Here is a 16800-nt window from a genome sequence, read left to right as displayed (position 1 = left end):
CCGCGAGGCGGTATTGTTAAGGGATGCGCTGCTAGATGAACCAACGTGATAGTTTGTAACATTACTTAAACATTAATTATATATGTCGGTTTTTGAGAAACCTTTTATTAAGAGATATATCACTTCACCAAGGGATGTTTATATCTCTATATAAAGAGATACTTGGGCAGAAAAACTCATAATTCTGATGCACGGAATTGGACTTCTTATTGGCCAATTTCTCTTCCATTTACTATATCCTAAATCATCCTTCACTTCACTAATGCATGAGTAAAGTGTGGGAATCATACTTCTGTAAAATATTATCAAAGATACGCTTGGTGTGCTAGTGCAAACCACATCAAGGAATTCAAAGTATCCTGAAGGGAATTCGCCGGTTTTCTCAATTGCATCCAATATACATTAATTGGTGGGGGCGAATTGAACCTAAAGGTTAGTGATTATGCACGCTTTGAATCTTCAAGTGTTTCCGTCATCAAGATCTTCATCAATCCAAGAGTTGCAGCATCTTCCCCAACAGATTATTTCCCAACAAAAGATGTCAAGAAGGAAGGTGGGGTGAAAGAAATTGTTTTGGCGTGAGCTCATCTTAGAAATTTGTTGATCTGAAATGTAGTTTTTTATTGGTGTGGGATTTTTTTTTTATCCAAAGGGGATATTCCATTCCAAAAGGGCTGGGCCCAAGGAAACATACAAGCAGCTTAACATGAAGGCCAGAAAATAACACAATCCACATGGGTCACCCTCAGCTCATTAGGCCCACCCCATAGATGGTTGACTGGTCAAAACTGATGTTATGTAGGCACAATGACTTAATTTGATTAAAAGAAATTCTTAAGGGCAACATTCAATGGAATTTTTTTCAGGGACTCAATTTAATTCCTCTTAAAATGTAAGAGACGTCAAACATATTTAGGCCATCTTAAAAATTACCAACCAAAACACTACATCACAAAAAATGAAAGGAAATTGCAATTTTGGGGAAAATATGAAGAGAGAATAAACAAACTCATCTTCCAATTAGGGAACCTCTAGAAAGGTCTGCCTAGGTTTTCAGGTATGTTAGATATCTTCATATCACACACTTTCCATATTTGCACACCTTCAGCGATGGAGAGAGCGCAGAAGCCGAACAACAACGCATTTGTGTCGCTTCTCTTCTTTGTGGAACCACTAACCTTCTTCATGGCTTATTCTACCACCTTCGACCTTTTCTCCTTATTTCTTCTCCAACTTCGTTTTTCTACCACCTTCAACATGCTCTTCTTCTTTCTTTCCACCTTCGACAAAAATTGAAGCTGTTATGAGTTAATTTCAATTTGGGGATAAAGGTCTTAATTTCAATTTTAAAAGATTTTATTTCCATGTAAGATGCCTTATTTGAAGCCTTGATGACATGTCAAATATCCACATCAACGTTAGAGTCACCGGTTTTTTGATAGAACATGACGACAATGCCTTTAACATACTATAATATTATATATTATAATATATTATATTATGCTATCTTATATAATATTTTTTTTTGACAGCCTCATTCATCAGAAATAGACATAATATCATTTAGTACACAATGCTGAATGCAAACAGGAGTAGCTCCCCACCCACATCCTATCACTATAAAGTAAAGAAAATCGAGATAATTCATGTGCTACAATATTTACATTCCTACCTACCCTGAGAAATAGTAAAAGACTGGAAACAACTACTTAAATAACCTATGTCTTGGAGCACAAAGCCTTGATAAGAGCCATGAGAACGCGCACAACCTCATCTACCAGCCGCTTGCAATCTGACTCCACGATCACTGAGAGGAAACCATGATCAAGCGCAAATTGAACTCCAAATTTGACGACTACAGCCAGTCCCCACGACGAATTAGAGCCAGAAGCATCAACATTTACCTTTCATCTACCTCTTAGACTCACCTACCAATATTATCGTAGTACTTCTAATTCCAAAGACTATTTTACCTAGTCTTTCATCACGAACATTTATGATACATTTTCCCCACATGTTCCAATCACAGCTCAACTCACAATGCATAAACAACCAATGAAAAACCATAATCAAACCTTGAAGACATGATTGAATTGTGGGAAAAATGTCTTGAACTTATTAAAACCATGATGGGCATCAATGGCAAACTTAAAAGGAAAAGACAAAGGGAGTGACAAAGAGGCACCCATTTTAACCTCACCAGAGGTCTTAGATCAAATTGAGAGCCTAGAGAGCTATCTAAGATCAACATAACAAATTGCATATTAAAAGTAGTGAATAAATTGAAAAGATAGAGGAATTGGAGAACTCATGCCGCAGAGGCAACTGTAATGAGATCCCTAATTTCAGTCCCGCTAGAGGAGGGATCGTTGAGCCAGAGGGAAGAATGGTCGTTCTCGCCGTACCCCGCCGTAACCCGTCACGTCGAGGTTGTTACTGTGGTGGCTGTTGTTGTTGTTGTTGGAGTTGAACAAAATCCGCACCTTGTTTATCAGATCAGGGCAATGAGGAATCACTTCCGTCGATGCAAGCTCTACGACGCCGTTGGCACACGGTGTCGGTATGCAAACCAAAGTCTGGAGTCCGAAGAGCTGACCCTGGCGGGCCTGCTCACAGGCAGAATCGAAGAGTCGGTCAGAACTAGAGACCCAGACAGCGTTGGAATTGAAGTACGCCTAACCCGGAAGGCCTCTGCCGTTGACGAAAGACTGAGTCATCGACACAAGGAAGAACCACTCAGTGTCGGTGACCTCTTCGTCGACAACGTCGTATGGGGAGGCGGTGTTGCCGTAGATTAACGAATGGAGTTCCCGGAAGACCTTCTTGCGGTGGTCCTGCTCGGTGGATGACGACGCCGTTTTGGTGGATTTAGCCTTTTCATTGTATTCCTCTCCCTTGTAGTACCCATCGCTCCAGCCAAGAAGAAGGGTACCAGAGGAGTAGTCGTACGGCAGCCAGAAGATGGCGTAGGTCCAACTCTCCTTGGCACCCTCGATCAACGTCTGAAGACAATGCTGGAGGGTTTCATGGTAGAGCATCGGCTGTGACGATCGGGTCAGGTCAGGTCCAGGAGCGGTGGCGGAGACGACGGGATGTGGCCAGAGAGAGGAGAGGTCGGAGGAGGAGCTCATGAAAGCTTCCATGACGGAGGAGTTGTCGTCGGACCAGAGATTCATAGTGGGTGGGGGAGGAGGGAATGGAATTGGGAAATGGAGATGTTGTTTGTTATATAATATATTAAAATATAATATATAATATAATCATATATTATATTATATAATATATGATACAATTTAATATATTATATCATAATATTATATAATATAATATATTATACATTTATACTGTATATTATTATTTGATAATTTATTATATATTATAAATTAAAATTATTAATTATTTCATTTACTAGTGCATTAGTTCATATATTTCCTTAGTTTTTGTGAAAAGTTTAATATATAATGAAATAATGTTCCCCACTAGTTTCACAAAACTAAATAGAGTTTAGATGTAAAATCCTCACAAAATGTGTTTTCAAGCTCGTCAACATTTTCTCCTCGGGATTTTATTCATTGTTTTAGTTCTATCTTGAGGTAAGAAGAATAAAGTGTTTTTCACATCAAACATTCTATTTTAAATATATAATCAACAAGTAAATTGATGAATGAAATTTATAATATTATTCCAAAGTAAATCCCTGAGTTTTATGTAAGTGATATTTGTGTCAATTTTTTAGAATTCACAATACTATATTTTTAGTTTTCCATAGTATCTTGGTAGTTGCCATGGGAATTTACCATAATATAATTAACTTTAAATTTCACGTACAAAATTAAGAAATCATGTGCAAATAATTGTGAAATTCGTTTTTGTTGTAGGTCCAGTAGCAAAAGCCGAAGAGCGCACTTGCGTAGGCCCTTGTGCATCACCCGGAGAATGCAGACAAACTTGTATTTCTAAAGGATATATTCACAACGATTGTCCTCTTCCAAGACCTATAATACCACCATCGCTACCACCGCTATGTTGTTGTTTTAAATGAAAATTTAAAGTAGTTGATAGAATTGATTAATAAAAACATTTGAATAAAGTTTTGGTGGTGATTGGGTTGATAAATTGTTTAATAATTATTTTTTTGAGGGTTAACTGACAAATTGGTATGTCTTTGTAAGTTGGTTTAATTTTCGTTCATCGTCGGAAAAGAATTTAATTATTGGCCCTGTGTTTAAGGAAGTGTTGTAATTAGTCCTCATTTGAGGATGGAGCTCTGATAATGTTGCCTGATGGTAGACCATAGATGATGTGGCATGCCACATGTAATTTTTTAATTAATTTTTATTTTACACGTGTATAATTGTTAATTTAATTAAAATGCTTAGTGAAAATAAAATTATAAAAAAACTCTTAATAAGCTAAACTCATAAGTGTTCTTCATCTTCGTGAATGTAGTTCACCTTCATGAGTGTTCTTCACTCTTTCTCACTCAAACCAAGCACCTTAACCTAGAAACTCAGCACCCAAGATGCAACATTTTTTTTAGAAACTCAGAATATTGACCTACACCCTACTCAGCTAGAAACAAAAACAAAGTAGACCCAAAAGAAACAAAGCAAGGACGATAAAGGTTTTGGGAGATGGATGGACTCCAAAATTACAACAGTTCTGGTAAGGGTTAAGGATTACACGAAAATTCATCTTGGTTTGGGAGGATGTTAGCTTCATCACGTAACCTTTTAGATAAGCAAAATAACATTTTTTTCATCCTGTGATAAAGGAAGAGTTGCATAAGGCTCTTTAGATCCATGGAATCATTCACAGTTCTTGGTATGGGTTGCTTCTAACCTTTCTTTTCCAAGGAATATCGGGGTCTAGTTCGAGATGGCATTTGAAAAGTTGTGCGCGACACGTTTTCCTTGGGGATAACTTGGGGATAATGGATGTTAGCCCGTTGGAAACCTTGACTGTTCTTATTCCAAAAGTGCACAACCCCTTCTCTATTAATGATTTTTGACTCATAAACGTTTCAAGTTAACTAATTAACCCCCATATTAGAAGATGTTAATTAATAAAAAATCATAATAGTTAGAGCTAGTGAGGTTAACTAGTTGATGATGCTTAACATGGAGAAATATGAACTTTCACTAAGCCAAAAAGTTCAAGAAGATTGTAAACATGTCTTTCAAGAACTATTGCAAATTAAGGCGATTGAAAGTCGCTCCAAGTACCTTGAGTTACCTACTTCTATGGGGAGATTAAAGAAACATGTGTTTAGATTTTTCCGGGAGTGGGTGTGGAAGAAACTAAGGGTGTGGAATGGATTTTTTTTTGTCTTCTAATGCTAGGGAGGTGCTGGTCAATTCGGTGGCGCATGTTATACCCATAGGCATTATTCGATGTTTCTCTTTTCTGGTGAGGTTAATTGAAAGTATGATTAGTAAATTTTGATGGGAGAGCAAGTAAAGGGAGAGGAAGATTCACTAGGTCAATTGGGATGGGTTGTGTGCTCCAAAGAAGAAGGGTGGAATAGGTTTTCGTAGTTTAAGGCTATCTTATGGTGAGATGGTGTGGTATGGTGGTGAGGTGATGTGGTGGTGAAGAGGTGGTTTAACAAAAGCCTAAACTCACTTATTTATACTAATAAATAAACTTGTTCATCAAGTAACAATCCTTGTTATTTAAATCTTTTCTAAATCTTCACAAAATTGGGCCCACATAAAGGAGTAAGCTGCTGAACAATCAGGCATTCGCGGGTCCCACAAGAAGTCTGAATCTTCAATTGAGGTAAACATGAGATTTGTAGCTCTTTAAGTCAGCTTCGTGGGCCTTTAATCGGATCCTAATTCGGAGTTCTGTAGCCCAAGATATGATCATTTTAGTGCAGACTGTTCCAGACTCGCAGGTTAAGCGACAGCAACTTTGCAAGGCAATTATGACCAAGTTCAAGGCTAATTCTCGAATTTTGTTGAACATGAAAGTTGTAGTTCTTCGAGTTAGATTTCCAACGACATATTGTTGGCCTTATTTAGATATTGTTAGCTCCATATTAAACCTGTTCTAGCAAAACAACCACAGAAACTAAAAGTGTAGAATCAAGCACTTTTTCATGAATAATCCAAATAAGCACTAATGGTCAAAACATGGCTAAGTCATAACAATTAAGCACAAAAATATATATAATGAAGCTTAGAAAGACAAATATAAAGTGCATCAATTATGCGCTTATCAGTATGCCCAAGCAATGAGACCCTGCAATTGTTAATTATAATAAATATTAATCCATCCATGTCTAAAGGCATTATCAGCTAGCAAAAATTGTAAGCATGAAGTTATCATTAACTAAAGAGATAACATTGTGGGTAATGTATATATCAGGTGATTTTTATGATCTTAGCTTTGTGGTGGTTGGTTTCAAACAGGGACCTGTTAGTGTTTGCACATATTCCAAAATAATAAACCAATCAGAAAATTATTGAATGTTTGATAGACTGTGACATGGGTGTTAGCTAGAGCCTCCAAATAAGAAGAGTACGTATAGAGATAGACCATACATAATTAATGTTATATATGATATAAGATGTGATACGAATGAATCAGAGTAATATATAGAAAAAATGAAGAATATTAAAGATTGGTAAATGAGTGTTTAAAAATGAGAATTGATAACTACCATTTACAGTGGAAACAAGAATGACATTGTTTGATATACTCTCCAACACCCTACAATAGATTCAGAACATGAAAGGAATGAAAAAAAAAAAACTAGTTGTTAAGCAGAAAATTAAAAAAGAAATGTAAATTATGGTTGTTGAATTTTATTTTTCTGATTTATAGATTAGTTTATTTTGTTTACTATACACGCCAGAGTTGTAGGGATCTTTCAATCCATTGGAGAAGATGACATTGCTACCAAACCTACGGAGAATTAGTTTAAAATCCTACATCGATCATGTACATAAAGATTAACACATTAAATTTATAGTTAATCAATTATAAGAAGGAGGAAACTGGGAATGTTAGGATCATGATATCTCTATTATAAGAAAACTTCGATAATGTAAGTTCCAACATTGGTAAAACATGACATCATCAAGTTTTTTTAGCAATTGAGAGGATCCTGATTGATTCTGTTACTTACAGGACCCCCATAATATGTGGTAATCCAATGAGGCCGTGAAAGCACACCATATAAGCTCCTACTCTCATTAACAAATCTCTTTATATTGAAAGGTGCTGGCTGGAACATTGAGCCACTCCTATCATGACAAATTGGGTTAACAATCTCGCTACATGTTTGCTTAATCATGAAATTAACTTAATTACTTTAGTTAAGATGATCCAAATGGTTAAGGACATGGCTTTTATTACAAGATACCATGGCATTTACCTACCATCTTCAGTTAAGGTTAGTTTGGGTTTGATGATTGTATTCATCCATGTCATTGAAGGTATGAAAAACGATAGAAGGGGGGGTTTGAATAGCGTTTTCAAACTAAAACTTTTCCCACTTGAGATTTTAACAAATCTCTTCAAACACAGAAGATAAAAGTGCTAAGATAAGAGTTTAGGAAAGCACACAATGATTTTATTCTGGTTCACTTGATAAATCCCTCAAGCTAATCCAGTCCACCCGTTAAGGTGATTTCTTCCTTCTTAGAATGAAGGCAATCCACTAATCAGAGTTTGTTACAACTGCACTTGCAACCTGCAAAGTGACTAACAATACAATGACTTAGCTATCACTAAGATTCACTCTCTTAGTCTTCTCAAGGATCTAACCAACCTTGGTCTCCTTAAGGAAAAACAAACAACTGTTTGAGAGTTTGGGTTTACAAAGAATTGCTTCTCAGAAAGCTAAAGTAAACACAATAAGAACAGTTTGAAGAAAGATTCTAAGAGAATATTTGAATATTGTTTGAGCTTGAACATAGTTTCTTTCTTCGGCGGCATCTTTCATCTTCAGCCTCTTTATATACTCCAAGGATTATGGTTTAGACGTTGCATGGAATGCTACCGTTGGAGGGCAGATCTGGTATTTCCAAGTTATGCTGTGGCTGAACACGTTAGGTAAGGTCGTCAGGAATAGTACAGTTGCTTTTGTACTTGGATAGCGACTTGACCTTTAACCTAGATGACTTCTGATCAGAGCGACGCTTCATGTTGGAACTTGTGAAGCTTGATGATCAGAGTCAGAGAGAAGCTTGGATCCTCTGACCTTTGTAACTTCTGCATCTGGACTCAGAGGAGAAGTACTTAGTCTTCAGAGCCAGCTTACTCTTGGACTTCACTTTTCAGCTTCTGGACCTTCAGAACTTCTAGACCTTCAGAGCCTCTGGACCTTCAGAGCTTCTGGTCTTCAGAACTTCATGTGATCTGAATCCATATCGGAGCTTAACTATCTTCAGATCTTCTGAAGCTTATTATACTATTCAGATTGAACATAGTGAGAGCGAAAGCGTTGCGTAGGTTACTCTTTGAGCATAGTGCTTCTGATTTATGTGTAATTAGACCAGAGTCAGAGCCTGTCATATAACCACTCAGAAAACAACGTTAGAGTACCATAATTGTTCATACATAAGAGTTAACATGTAATCATCAAAACATAGAGTTGTACTACATGATCAAAACTTGATCTTACAGTCATAGCATGACTGGTTTCCCAAGACACCAACAACACCTTGAAATATTCGGTCAAGAATGTATGTTTTCTTAGCTGTTGCTGCATCAATAACTTCTAAGATGGTATTTACTTGGAAATCAGAATTATATACTAACTCTAAGATGTCTTTGAGCTCAGAAGCTTTGTACAATTTGCTGAAATAGGACAAATTATTTAAGGAAAAAATATTCTTAGTCAATCTTTGGATGAATATGTCTTATAATCTAGATTAGGCACAACTTTATCCTAAAAGCTAACTTAGGGTGAAAATTGATGTATCCTATGTAAAGACCTAATGCATATATCCAACAAACTTCACGCTAAGTCCATATACAATGTAGATCAATCTACATTCTTGAGCTAGCTTTTGTATTCCAATTAGACTTAACCCAAATTATAAGAATAATTATGGACAATATCAAAGAAAATACAAGCAAACGAATGCATAAGCTCGAACGTCCATCAATACAAGCTTCATCGTTTATCAAAATTTACTCCACCATGGGATCCATATAATATTCATAAATCGCACGTCGCACGCAAGCAGCACGCACAAGTCTAAATCATTACAATACTTTCAACCATGTATGATTTTACCTTACATCACCTATAGATTAACAACAAACTAGAGACAAAATTATTTTATCTATATTAATATATTTTTACTTCCGCCATAAGAGCCTCCAATAACGATTATGGGAGAACTCTGAGCGGACAAACTTTTCTTGATGTGTAAAAGCACAGCAGCATAGTCTGCTAGTGCTTGGGTTGAGTTGAAGTAGTCGCGAGTACTAGCATTTCTCATAGCTTCTTCCCATGAACCAAATGGTATTGATTTCCCATAGTATCTATGCTGTTCAAATTTAAACATCATATGTATATTAGCATATAATAATAATTAATTAGTCATTTTTTGTAACTTAAAATATTAGACTACCGAAAGAGATGGCCAAAACCATTGTCTTATTGAATGTTGTAATTGGTAGCAACAAGTTTGGATTTTTGTTTTCATCAGGAATCATTCTGAAATTCAGAAGCTACCGTGGATGAAAATTCTCCTTGGGAAATTTTATAATTAATACCGTTAGAGTAAAATTAATTATGGATGAAAATATTGATTTTTATGAGTCATTTTAGAGAATTAATTTTAAGAGTGATTTTAAATTCAAAATCAATTTTAGTAGAATTTAAAGAGGGTAGTTTTAGTGTTGAACATGATCATTTGTAAGATTTCGCAACTGAATGTTACAATATTACACAACAAAACTCATTTTTTCTTGAAAAAACTTAAGTCACTCACTCTTAACTCACTTTTACTATAATCAACTTTACCATAATCAATTGTGAAAAACACTTATCCAAACACGCACAAAGGAAGCTTCTCCCGATAATTATTTATGACTTTAAAATCAGTAGAAAGATTTTCAATCACGTAGTGAGTTTATGTTACACTCTTACCTCAATATAGACAATAAGTGCATTGAATTGGGGAGCTTTATTCCTAAGAAGTCCAACATAGTATATATCTTCATCCAACGGTGATTCAGCACCAAGTAATGCAAAAATTGGTGAACTTGATTTAGCTCCACCACAATACTTAAAGTCCATCACATATCTTTGTTGGAAAGTAGGGTAGCTGTCAGGCCCGTAATTGAAATAATCAATTCTTTGGGTGTAATAGAATGTTTGCAGGTCTTCAGGCGATTGACCAGAGGAAGACATGGTTTGTGGTTTGCGTTCTTTAATTCTTCGCAGAGTTCCTAACCTTGGAATGTTGAAAGCAGAGGAACAGACTGAGGTAATTAGAAACAAAAGAGAAAGACATTGAAGTGAGTGCGTAATGGATCCCATGGTTGAATTAAGTTGAGAGCATGTGTGTCTCCTATAGGTTGCAATGTTTCAAGGTTCAAGTTCTATATAAGCGCACATGTATATACAAGTCAAATAGACACTTACCCTAAACTTCGTATGTGTTGGGGACTTGGGACATACATGACCCTGTATGAGATGCAAACACATTGAATATTTGAGACAATCTAAATGCTTTTCAAATCAATTACTCTCTAGTGGAGCTTTATATGCACTGAACAGTTCAACATATGCTTGATAGCTGAATTTTTCCATTTCATTAAGAACACGAATCAATCACAATTGATGCTTTGTTTTCTTAATTGACATGATGCAAGACATTTTGGGTAGTAAAGATGGTGCTTCCAGCAAAATAAATGAAGAAAGTGGACGGGGAATGAGAAATAAACTCATTGAAGGGAAATGTAACACTACAAATTGCAAAACATGGTTGTGGATCGATAAACTAAGATGCTTTACTGTACCGTTGCACAATGAAACAGTAAATGATCGATGTGGAAGTGGGAATTTTTTTTTATGTGATAGAATCTTTCCCATCCACCATTTCTACTTTTTGATGAATCACATGCACAAAACACCTTGAAATATTTGGTCAAGAATGTCTGATTTCTTAACTGTTGCTGCATCAATAGCTTCACTGATGGTATTCACGGGGTAATCAGTAGGCTCATTGTACTGAGCTGCAAAATTATATACTAACTCTAAGATGTCTTTGATCTTAGAAGCTTTGTTCAATTTGCTCAAACATGACAAATTAATTAAGGAAAAATATTTTTAGTCACATTTTGGGTGAATATTTCTTATAATCTGGATTAGGCACAACTTTATCCCGAAAGCTAACTTTTGGTGAAGATTGATGTATCCTATGTAAAGACCTAACACATATATCCAATAAACTTCACGCTAAGTCCATATACAGTGTAGATCAATATACATTCCTGAGCTAGCTTTTGCATTCCAATTAGACTTAACCCAAATTATACGAATAATTATGGACAAGATCAAAGAAAATACAAGAAAATAAATGAATAAGCTCGAACGTCCATCATTACATGCTTCATCGTCTATCAAAATTTACTCAACCATGAGATCCATATAATATTCATCAATCGCACGTCGCACGCAAGCAGAACGCACAAGTCTAAATCATTACTATACTTTCAACCATGTACTTATATCACATGACACATATAACTTTGCAGTAGCATATAATACTGCATGTTAATTTAATGACTGCCTTGAATGGAACACTAAACACTATTTTATAGGTTCGTGGACCCATTAAGTCTCTGGTTTCAGTGCTTGGATTTGTTTATTGATCACTGCTAATTGAACAACTTGGTACTCGGTGATCCAACCTTTGATTATCTTGACCTCAACATTTCTCTGCATCACCAACCATTCAAGAATACTTGATTCTTCTGATAGTATGTCCAAGCAATGAGACCCTGCAATTGTTTTTTGTAATAAATGTTAATTCCATCAATGTCTAAAGGCATTATCAGCTAGAAAAATTTGTAAGGATGAAGTCATCATTAACTAAAAAGATAACATTGTGTGTAATGTACTAATGAACATATCAAATTAATTAAGGAAAAAATATTTTTAGTCAATCTTTGGATAAATATGTCTTATAATCTAGATTAGGCACAACTTTATCCTGAAAGCTAACTTAGGGTGAAGATTAATGTATCCTATGTAAAGACCTAACACATATATCCAACAAACTTCATGTTAAGTCCATATACAGTGTAGATCAATCTACATAATATGTGGTAATCCAATGTGGCAGTGGAAGGACATCATATAAGCTCCTACACTCATTTACAAATCTCTTCATATTGAAAGGTGCTGGTGGGAACATTGAGCCGCTCCTATTATGACTAATTGGCATAAAACTCTTGCTCTGCTTAATCATGAAATTAACTTAATTACTTTAGTTAAGATGATCCAAATGGTTAAAGACGGGTCTTTTAATACAAGATACCATGACATTTACCTGCCATCTCCAGTTCAGGTTAGTTTGGGTTTGATGATTGTAATCATTCATGTCATAGCATGACTGGTTTCTCAAGAAACCAACAACACCTTGAAATATTTGGCCAACAATGTCTGTTTTCTTAGCTGCTGCTGCGTCAATAGCTTCAAAGATGGTATTCAATGGGTAATCTGTAGGCGCCTTGTAATGAGCTGCAGAAGTATATACTAACTCTAAGATGTCTTTAAGCTCGAACGTCCATCAATATATGCTTCATGACCTATCAAATTTTACTCAACCATGGGATCCATATAATATTCATAAATCGCACATCGCACGCAAGCAGCATGCACAAGTCTAAATCATTACAATACTTTCAACCATGTACTTATATTACATGAAACATATAAATTTTGTAGTAGCATATAATACTCCATGTTAATTTAATTACTGCATTTAATGGAACATTAAACACTATTCTATTGGATCGTGGACCAATTAAGTGTTTGGTTTCAGTGCTTGGATTTGTTTATTGATCAGTGCTCGTAGATCAGCTTGGTACTCGGTGATCCAACCTTTGATTATCTTGATCTCAACATTTCTCTGCATCACCAATCATTTAGGATCACTTGATTCTTCTGATAGTATATGTCCAAGCAATGAGACCCTGCAATTGTTAACTATTATAAATATTAATTTCATTCGTGTCTAAAGGCATTATCAGCTAGCAAAAATTGTAAGGATGAAGTCATCAATAACTAAAAAGATAACATTGTGCGTAATGTATATATCAGGTGAAATTTTTTTATCTTAGCTTTGTGATGGTTGGTTTCAAACTGGGACCTGTTGGTGTCTGCACATATTCCAAAACAATAAACAAATCAGAAAATGTTTGAATGCTTGTAGACTGTGGCATGAGTGTTAGCTAGAGCCTCCAAATAAGAAAAGTACGTATAGAGATATACAATAAAGAATTAATATTATATATGATATAAGACGTGATACGAATGAATCAGAATAATATATAGAAAAAATGAGGAATATGAAAGATTGATGTATGAGTGTTTAAAAATAAGAATTGATAACTAGCATTTACGGTGGAAACAGAAATGACAATGTTTGATATACTCTCCAACACCCTGCGATTGATTCAGAACATGAAAGGAATTGAAAAAAAAACTAGTTGTTAAGCTAAAAATTAAAAAAGAAAGGTAAATTATGATTGTTGAATTTTTTATTCTTATTTATGAATTAGTTTATTTTGTTTACTATACCCGCCCGAGGATCTTTTAATCCATTGGAGAAGATGATATTGCTACCAAACCTACAGAGAATCAGTTTCAAATCCTGCAACAATCATGTACATAAAGATTAACACATTAATTTTATAGTTAATAAATTATAAGAAGGAGGAAACTAGGAATGTTAGGATCATGATGTCTCTATTATAAAAAACTTCGATGATGTAAGTTCCATCAATGGTAACACTTGACATCATCAAGTAATTTTAGCAATTGAGAGGATCCTGATTGATTCTGTTTCATTCAGGACCTCCATAATATGTGGTAATCCAATGTGGTCGTGGAAGGACATTATATAAGCTCCTACACTCATTTACAAATCTCTTCATATTGATAGGTGCTGGTGGGAACATTGAGCCGCTCTTATCATGACCAATTGGCATAACAATTTTGCTAAATGTCTTCTAAATCATGAAATTAACTTAATTACTTTAGTTAAGATGATCCAAATGGTTAAGGACGTGGCTTTTATTACAAGATACCATGACATTTACATGCCATCTCCAGTTCAGGTTAGTTTGGGTTTGATGATTGTATTCATCCATGTAATAGCATGACTGGTTTCTCAAGACACCAACAACACCTTGAAATATTCGGTCAAGAATGTATGTTTTCTTAGCTGCTGCTGCATCAATAACTTCACAGATGGTATTCACTTGGAAATCAGTAGGCGCCTTATACTGAGCTGCGGAAGTATATACTAACTCTAAGATGTCTTTGAGCTTAGAAGCTTTGTACAATTTGCTGAAACAGGACAAATTATTTAAGGAAAAAATATTCTTAGTCAATCTTTGGATGAATATGTCTTATAATCTAGATTAGGCACAACTTTATCCTAAAAGCTAACTTAGGGTGAAAATTGATGTATCCTATGTAAAGACCTAACGCATATATCCAACAAACTTCACGCTAAGTCCATATACAGTGTAGATCAATCTACATTCCTGAGCTAGCTTTTGCATTCCAATTAGACTTAACCCAAATTATAAGAATAATTATGGACAATATCAAAGAAAATACAAGCAAACGAATGCATAAGCTCGAACGTCCATCAATACAAGCTTCAACGTTTATCAAAATTTACTCCACCATGGGATCCATATAATATTCATAAATCGCACGTCGCACGCAAGCAGCACACGCAAGTCTAAATCATTACAATACTTTCAACCATGTATGATTTTACCTTACACCACCTATAGATTAACAACAAACTAGAGACAAAATTATTTTATCTATATTTATATATTTTTACTTCCGCCATAAGAGCCTCCAATAACGATTATGGGAGAATTCTGAGCAGACAAACTTTTCTTGATGTGTAAAAGCACAGCAGCATAGTCTGCTAGTGCTTGGGTTGAGTTGAAGTAGTCGCGAGTACTAGCATTTATCATAGCTTCTTCCCATGAACCAAATGGTATTGATTTCCCATAGTATCTATGCTGTTCAAATTTAAACATCATATGTATATTAGCATATAATAATAATTAATTAGCAATTTCTTGTAACTTAAAATATTAGACTACCGAAAGAGATGGCCAAAACCATTGTCTTCTTGAATGTTGTAACTGGTAGCAACAAGTTTGGATTTTTGTTTTCATCAAGAATCATTCTGAAATTCAGAAGCTACCGTGGATGAAAATTCTCCTTGGGAAATTTTATAATTAATTATGTTAGAGTAAAATTAATTCTGGATGAAAATATTGATTTTTATGAGTCATTTTAGAGAATTAATATTAAAAGTGATTTTAAATTCAAAATCAATTTTAGTAGAATTTAAAGAGGGTAGTTTTAGTGTTGAACATGATCATTTGTAAGATTTCGCAACTGAATGTCACAATATTACCCAACAAAACTCATTTTTTCTTGAAAAAACTTAAATCACTCACTCTTAATTCACTTTTACTACAATCAACTTTACCATAATCAATTGTGAAAAACACTTATCCAAACACGCACAAAGGAAGCTTCTTCCCGATAATTATATATGACTTTAAAATCAGTAGAAAGATTTCCAATTACGTAGTGAGTTTATGTTACACTCTTACCTCAATATAGACAATAAGTGCATTGAATTGGGGAGCTTTATTCCTAAGAAATCCAACATAGTATATATCTTCATCCAACGGTGATTCAGCACCAAGGAATGCAAAAATTGGTGAACTTGATTTAGCTCCACCCCAGTACTTAAAGTCCATCACATATCTGTGTTGGAAAGTAGGGTAGCTGTCAGGCCCGTAATTGAAATGATCAAGTCTTTGGGTGTAATAGAATGTTTGGAGGTCTTCAGGCAGTTGGTCAGAGGAAGACATGGTTTGTGGTTTGCGTTCTTTGATTCTTCGCAGAGTTCCTAACCTTGGAATGTTGAAAGTAGAGGAACAGACTGAGGTAAGTAGAAACAAAAGAGAAAGACATTGAAGTGAGTGCGTAATGGATCCCATGGTTGAATTAAGTTGAGAGCATGTGTGTCTCCTATAGGCTGCAATATTTCAAGGTTCTAGTTCTATATAAGATCACATGTATATACAAGTCAAATAGACACTTACCCTAAACTTCGTATGTGTTGGGGACTTGGGCCATACATGGTCCCGTATGGGATGCAAATACATTTAATATTTGAGACAATCTAAATGCTTTTCAAATCAATTACTCTCTAGTGGAGCTTTATATGCGGTGAAAAGTTCAACATATGCTTGATAGCTGAATTTTCCCATTTCATTAAGAACACGAATCAATCACAGTTGATGCTTTTTTTTTTCTTAATTGACATGATGCCTGACATTTTGAGTAGTAAAGATGGTGCTTCCAGGATAATAAATGAAGAAAGTGGACGGGGAATGAGAAATACACTCATTGAAGGGAAATGTAATACTACAAATTGCAAAACATGGCTGTGGATCGATAAACTAAGATGCTTTATTGTACCGTTGCACAATGAAACAAGAAATTATCGATGCGGAAGTGGGAACTTTTTTTTATATGATAGAATCTTTCCC

The 16800-nt window shown here is 35.2% G+C and overlaps 2 protein-coding genes and 1 pseudogene across 2 annotated transcripts; all 3 read right to left on the bottom strand.

Annotated features, from left to right (window-relative positions):
- Nucleotides 1-2354: 2354 nt before the first annotated feature.
- LOC130743789 (transcription factor MYC2-like) lies at nucleotides 2355-3197 on the bottom strand (annotated as a pseudogene).
- A 3025-nt stretch (nucleotides 3198-6222) lies between these two features.
- On the bottom strand, nucleotides 6223-10507 carry LOC130743788 (uncharacterized). Its single transcript, XM_057596017.1, has 8 exons — nucleotides 10115-10507; nucleotides 9323-9509; nucleotides 9254-9263; nucleotides 8670-8811; nucleotides 7136-7294; nucleotides 6856-6935; nucleotides 6675-6717; nucleotides 6223-6246 (listed from the first exon to the last, which is right to left on the bottom strand). The coding sequence occupies exons 1-8, from the start codon at nucleotides 10505-10507 to the stop codon at nucleotides 6223-6225; spliced, it is 1038 nt and encodes a 345-aa protein (XP_057452000.1).
- A 1299-nt stretch (nucleotides 10508-11806) lies between these two features.
- Nucleotides 11807-16245, bottom strand: LOC130743787 (uncharacterized). The gene is made up of 8 exons (XM_057596016.1): nucleotides 15853-16245; nucleotides 15060-15246; nucleotides 14991-15000; nucleotides 14299-14548; nucleotides 14054-14205; nucleotides 13772-13854; nucleotides 13590-13643; nucleotides 11807-11973 (listed from the first exon to the last, which is right to left on the bottom strand). The coding sequence occupies exons 1-8, from the start codon at nucleotides 16243-16245 to the stop codon at nucleotides 11807-11809; spliced, it is 1296 nt and encodes a 431-aa protein (XP_057451999.1).
- Nucleotides 16246-16800: the final 555 nt, after the last annotated feature.

This window comes from Lotus japonicus, chromosome 3, assembly GCF_012489685.1.
Source record: "Lotus japonicus ecotype B-129 chromosome 3, LjGifu_v1.2".
NCBI classification, from domain to species: domain Eukaryota; kingdom Viridiplantae; phylum Streptophyta; class Magnoliopsida; order Fabales; family Fabaceae; genus Lotus; species Lotus japonicus.
The sequence above is the reverse complement of the archived record's forward strand: the minus strand, read 5'-3'. Positions and strand labels throughout refer to the sequence as shown.